The following is a 6,894-nucleotide window of genomic DNA, read 5'->3' on the forward strand; positions in this document are numbered from 1 at the left end:
TTGCAGACATTCTTGGCTTTTTACATGGGTACTAGAGATCCAACACACTGCATCAAGCACTTTACCCACTGAGCTATCCCTTGATCCCCCAAAATACGGGTTAGCTTTCACATAGGACTGAACAGCACAGGTACTTATATTTATGTATGTGTTTATGCAGTCCAGTTCCATGCATATTGCTACATATGCTAGGATTCCATTCTTTTCATGCCTGGGTTTCATTCCACTCACTGCATAGATGATTTTACCTTTCCAATCCCATGCAGACATGTGCCTGATGTGTGAAAGCCCAGATGTTTCATTATGTACTATCTTCTATGTGTTATTTGAAAACTTCTCTGTTGGCTGATTTATTTAATCAGCCCAATACAGACATTCAAAGCAAGTGTGACAGGGAGAGCCCTGAAGTCTAGACCTCTTTGCTGCAGTTCAGCCTTCATTGATAAATATTTAGAAGTGATACATATTTAGAACCTGTAAGTTCTACTCTGCTGGGTTTATAGATCTAAGTTTGATTCCCCCCCCCCCCAATCTTTGTAAAAGAGCTAGTGGTGATGATGGACACTTACAATCCCAGCACTGGGAAGGAAGAGATAGGCAGGGAAGGAAGAGATAGGCAGGTCCCTAGGGCTTGCTGGCTAGCCAGCCTGGCCTACTTGGTGAGTTGTACACCAATGAGAGACCCTGCCTCAAAAACAACCAAGTGGGAACTGTAGAGATGGCTCAACAATTAAGAACACTACTCTGCCAGAGGCCCCAGGTTCAATCCCCAACACTCACAGGGTGGCTCACAACTGTCTCTGACTGTTTCAAGGGATCTGACACCCTCTTATGGCCTACGCAGGCACTGTATGCATGTGATGCACAGGTGTGTGTGTAGGCAAAAGCCCATCCGCATAAAATAAAAAAGAAATAAATATCAAAAGCAAAACCACATGTATGGTGTCTGAGAAATGAAGCAGACGGTTGACTTCTGGCCTCTATACGTGCATACACACATACATGTACCTACACTTACCTTCACATACATGCAAAGGGACGGATGGGATGCTTTCCTGGAGTTAAGAGAAGGTGAAACTTTGTCTTTGGGCCTCAGTTTGCTCTGAGAACTGCTTTTTTTTTTTTTTTTTTTTTTAATAGCTGTTATCATTACTTGACAAGTTATCCTGATTGCTCCACAAAGCCAGTACACGCATGCCAGTTGTTCTCAGGCTATGTAAGCCACAGCCTAAGGTCAAGAATAGAGTTAGAGAGTCTATAGTGTGTCTGTGGATAGCTGGTAAGTTGGTTTCGGTGGGTCAGAGGATTAATTAAGTTGTACTTAAATTGTCTTGAGATCTCAGAGTTAGAATAGATTATTCTGGTTTCTCTTAGTTCAAGTAATCATCAATCTCCCATTATAGAGGCTTGTGAATGCACATGCATACGTGTGTGTGTGTGTGTGTGTGTGTGTGTGAGAGAGAGAGAGAGAGAGAGAGAGAGAGAGAGAGAGAGAGAGAAATATCTGTTTAGAAGTGTTACAAAATTCTTAATTTTATATGCTAAGTCTGGGTGTCCTGGCTCATGTTACACTGACATGCCAGTAATAAGAGGCTCCACAGTGTATTTGAGGGGCTCTCCTATGTTTCATTTGATAATGACATGAAGACGCTGGTTTTGGATCTCACAATCTTCATATTCCCACCTCGAGACCTCTGTGCCTGACCATAATGTGCTCAAAGCACATTTACTTTAAAGCCAGGTCCCCTCTCCCTATGGGCTGTTCTCTGCTGTGCTTACAGAACTATTGTAAACAGAATTTGGGGAATAAGAGTTGAAAGGATAATGGTGGAGAGAGTGATGATACAGTAGTCATAAAAATCATCTGTGGGCATGCTCCCTTGGTAGAGTGCTTGCTGATCACCATGGAGCCTTTGGCTTTACCCTGGGCACTGCATAGAGCAGGCAAAGGGGGGGTGCACACCTAGCACCCAGCATTTGGCAAGATAAGTTTAGAGACATCCTTAGCTACATAGGAAAAACTTGGACTACAGGGAACTTTGTCTGTAAAAGAAAATCATTTGTGATTTGTTCAAAGTGTTAAATAATTTACATAAACTCATTCTCTCAAATGTTTCCAATAGATTTTTTAAAAACCAGAGCTCAATGCTTCAGTGTTAACTGTTTCAGCTAGGCTGCCTGGTCAGTTTGCTCTCAGGATCCTCCTGTCTCCACGCCCCCCCCCCCCCCCCAGTGATGGGTACCAGTCTCACACAGCCATGCTCAGCTCTTACATGGGTACTAGGGATTCAAACTCAGGTCCTCACGCTTGCAGAACAAGTGTTCTTACTCACTGAGCCATCTCCACATTCCCTATAGGCCCCCTTTTCGAAGTAGACGATAGTCTGTGTAGAGCCTCTTGGCCATTCTTTAAAATGTGAACTTGCCAAGCTGCTGAACTACCCACTGACTCACTGTTTGCCTAGGGAGTCTCAGTTTCTCCCTGCGTTATCCCCCACCCAGCTCAATGTGATCAGAGCTCCCAATCACATCAACAACCACCTGGATTAAATTTAATCCAGAGGCCATAGTACGTCCCAGCCAAGGATCTGTGGGTATGGCCATATTGTTTTTCTTCTCTCAGTATTTGTTTTCTCTAGGGCACAGGATAACTTATGGTAGAGAGAGATACAACATATGATATTCTTGCAAACAACGAAAATATTCTTAATGAAATGTCATGCTAATCTCTTGAATTTCATTCTTTTGTGATAGAATCTAATGATGAGATTAGAGCTGTCCGCCACAGACCAGTGGTAATCCTCTGCACTCCTCATCCTATTTATTTGGGTTGAAGAGTTTTACTTGTCTCTTTGGAGCGCCTATGTTAATTGAGTACTCAGTATTCATTACGAATAATCATGTCTGTTTTCTTGTTGAGCTTTGGAAGGGCCCTTTTGCCTTCTGTGAAAGCTGAGCAGACTGTATTAACTCCTGGTTTAATTTGGAAAAAAAAAAAAACCCAGTGTGGAACTTGTGGGCGCCAACGCCTTGAAGAACTGCATGTTTAATAATGGGAAGGCTCGCCATCAGATCTGAATTAATAATGCTGCTGACTTATTGTTTTAGAAGACGGAGTCCTTGACCCACTAGGTTGAAAGCATCGTGGCCGCCCTGAACCTCTGTGGGTCCTTTAGCTGAGCCATTTCCCCTGTGAATAATTAGAGGCATTTGAAGGTATTGCATAGAAGCCAATTTGTGTCTTTCACTTTGCATATTGCTGAAGCCTCATGAATTAATCATAAGCAGGGCCAAAAATTAACTTCTTCAGACACATATTTTGATGGGTCATGAGGGAGAATGTAAAGTGATCTGTAAAATATTCTACTGATCCTCTAAGTATTAAATTATTATACCTACAGGCTAATTTCGAGAGGCGGAGGAAGTCCCTTCCTATCTGGAACTGACTAGCCTACTTGAAAGAGATCAAGAGGTTTTTTTGTTTTGTTTTGTTTTGTTTTAATTTTCCAGTGATATAAATGAGCAATGTTAGTATTTCTTGAAAAATCTTCACTCTTGTGTTAACTCTTGATTTTGATTTTAGGAGTTATTGTTTTTAAATGTTTAAATTACATTTGTTTGTGTGCATGTGTGTGTGAGAGAGAGAGAGAGAAAAGGAGAGACAGACAGACATACACACACAGAGAGACAGACAGACAGGCAGGCAGACAGCTCTGGGATTGAACTCAGGCTGTCAGGCTTGGCTGCAAGCTCCTTTACCATCTCACCAAGCTGAGTTATTCTTTCTTTTATTTTTAAATTATTTGAGTTTTAATCTCCCATAACAACACTGAAACTTCTGGTTGGTTTGGCAAAAAGTTATTATGCAATCCAACAACAATTTGTCTTTTCATTTTAAGTGCCTATGATAACAAAACAATGTAATACGGATTTCCATATTTGCTTAAAATCTAGTTTCACATTAAAATCTTTTTTCTCTCCTTTTCTGTTTTCCTTATTTTCAGCCAGTGAAACTGAAATTGCATTCTTCTGTGAAGAAGATTATAAGAGATACAAAGCTAATCCCATCTCATCCTGGTGAAAGTGTCCGGCGTACCTTTGCATACCTTTATCACACAAGTAACTTTTTTTAAATTGTCAAATAAATCTTTTTTAAAAAATCCTTGGCTTGATTCCTCTCTATAGAGGACTCTCTCTCTCTCTCTCTCTCTCTCTCTCTCTCTGCCATTCTCTTTTCCTTCTTTTTCTTCCTTCCTCCTTTTCTCCCAGACCTTCCTTTTTCTCCCTCCCTTGCTTCCTTCTTTTCTTTCTTGTTATAAAGTGAGCAAAATATTTGATTTAAAAAAGTAAGCATTAGTTTAGAAAGCATTACTTCTTAGGATTAGGGAGCATAGCTCAGTGGGTAGAGTGCCTTTTTGCTTAGCACACATGACGCCCTGAGTTCCCTCTCCAGCAGTGAGTGAACCCTGTGTGCTAGCACATGCCTGTAACCTCAGCACTTTAGAAGTAAAAGCAGAAGAAACAGGAGTTCAAGGTCATCCTTGCCTGTATAGGACATTCAGGACCAGCCTTGGCTTCATGAGACCCTGTCTCAAAAATAAATAAATACCACTTGTTTTCTAAAATTACGGACTGTTTGGTGGGTTAATGTGTTGGGTTCTTTATAAAGATACAAGCAGAGCTGGGGAGATTGTTAAGAACAGTTGCTGCACCAGCATGAGGAACTAAGTTCAAATCCCTACCACCTGTTGAAAAGCAGGACATAGACAGATATGCTCCTGTGACCTCAAAGGCATAGAGGGCAGAGATGAGAATGTCACTGTGACAAGCTGGCTGCCAACCTCGCTCCAGGGTCAGAAGAGACCCTTCTCCAAGGCCTGACGCAGAGAGTGAGAGCAGGATACCCAGCATTCTCTTCTGACTTACACACATGCTGGGGGTGCATCCCCCTGCCCCGTCGCACATTTAACACACACACAAATTAAAACTGAAAATAAAAAGTAATTTTTAAAAAGATGCAGCCGAGATCACACTTTCGTTGAATTTCATTTATGTTTGTTTAGATGCTCTTCAGAGAAAGTGCTACTGTCGTTGACTGCCAGAGATTGCATGAGGCTCTTAGGGGCAGTCCAGGCCACCCCATTCCCGGTGTGAGATGTGCCTCCCCAAGGCATTGGCTAGTGCTTATTTTAAGGAGAGCTGCTACAAGACGGTTGCTTTGCTTCCTTTTTAGCGCCAGACCACACAAACAATGATGCTAGCTTTTTTTTTTTTTTTTTTTTTTTTTTGCTGGACCATCTCCTGACTTTTTTCATAGCAAAGTGTGATAGAACCAAGTTCATTTGTTAGGAGAAAGAAGAAGTAGCAGGGCATATGTGCTTCCAGGAGACAGTTGCGGAGATGCGGCCTCTGTCTTAGGAGACACATTCTTCCAAGGCAGTGTACCTGGGGGTGTCTGAGCACCAGCTGTTTGAAGGGGTCAAGCTTGCTCAGCTGGCATGTGTCTATCTAGAACGGCTAGCTGGCTCTGGCCTTCTACCGCTGGCCTCTTACTTTGCCAACAGGGCAAACTGGTTTCATTGTGGCCATGAAGTCGTGAGATAGCCCAGTGTTTTTCTCTTTAAGAGAATCAGCTGGAAGAGTCTGATTAGCATGGTCAGAAGCACTCTGCTTTGTTGAAAGGTTTAATAGAGTCCTTTTTTAAAACAGAGATTGTTTGTTTTATTCATTCGTTCATTAAACGAAATGCTGAGTACACAGATGGCCTCGGACAGCTTTTGCCTCAGTAAGTGGGAAAGATAGACGAGCTGTTTCTAGAATGCCAGGACAAACGGCTACAGGACGTGGACAAGAGAGCGGTCAGTTCTGCGATGTGTGATTTTTGTTTTTATTTTTCTAAGTCCTGGTTGAGCTATGCCTTCAAGAACCAAAGAGGCTTTTTCGCCAGGGGAATGAGTTATTGTTCCTGCTGCTGGGCCTGTGGTGCCACAGTGTGTATAATGAGGTCAGCAGACAGCTTTGTGCAGTCAGCTGTCAGTTCCCCCTTGTTTCACGAGAGTTCAAGGGCTGAACTCAGATCCTGAGGTTTGGACAGCAAGAACTTTATTCACTGAAAGTGTCTTGTCTTCGTTGTTGTTGTTTGGTTGTTTTGTGGGTTTTGTTTGTTTTCGAGAGGCACTAGCAAGCCTGTATGCAAAGTAACACGGAAAGCTTGGGCTTTAGTAGAAAATGCAGGTTCCAGAGGCAGAGGACAGGGACTGTGATTTCAGAGAGTGACATAAACATGGAACATAATGAGCTTTTTAGAAGGAAGTCTGGATAATATTCATGACCCTGGGACAGAGAAGACCTTAAAATGTGGCTTCTGACAGTCATCAAACCTGACACACAAATATGGAAAACTAGGTTTAAAAACAAAACACAGTGGCTGGAGAGATGGCTCAGCAGCTAAGAGTGCACACTGATCTTACAGAAGACCTGAGTTCAGTTTCAGCACCCACCTCTAGGGGTTCACAACCACGTGTAACCCCAGCTCCAGGGGACCTCACACCCTCATCTAGCCTGTGTGAGCGCTACACGTGTGCACAAACCCACACACATATAATTAAAAAATGAATCTTTAAAAGAAAATCACATGAAGGTCAAAACACAAGGACTGGAAGAGTCTACTTGCACATACAAAACGAAGGATTAGTTCTAGAATATTTAAAGGACTCTTACAAATGAGTAGAAAGACAACCATACAATGAAAGTTTACAAAGATCTGTATAAAAGGACTGCAGGGGCAGACAGGATGCTCGGCATCAAAGGACTGGCTGCTGAGCCTGAGGACCGGAGTTTGATCCACAGGACCAACAAGGTGGAAGAAGAGAACTGACTGCTGCTAGTGGTCTT

General features: G+C 42.5%; 1 protein-coding gene across 2 annotated transcripts in view; it reads left to right on the plus strand.

Moving 5' to 3' along the window:
- CUNH2orf76 (chromosome unknown C2orf76 homolog) overlaps nt 1-4,602 on the plus strand; it is a 61,779-nt gene extending 57,177 nt beyond the window's left edge. For both annotated transcript variants that reach the window (XM_055604677.1, XM_055604680.1), the window contains one exon: nt 4,005-4,602. In XM_055604677.1, coding sequence (XP_055460652.1) covers nt 4,005-4,081 — 77 coding nt within the window. In that variant the 3' untranslated portion in view covers nt 4,082-4,602. The remainder of the gene's footprint in view (nt 1-4,004) is intronic.
- Nucleotides 4,603-6,894: the final 2,292 nt, after the last annotated feature.

Source organism: Psammomys obesus, unplaced genomic scaffold (assembly GCF_907164565.1).
Source record: "Psammomys obesus unplaced genomic scaffold, mPsaObe1.curated_primary_1811, whole genome shotgun sequence".
Taxonomy (NCBI): Eukaryota; Metazoa; Chordata; class Mammalia; order Rodentia; family Muridae; genus Psammomys; species Psammomys obesus.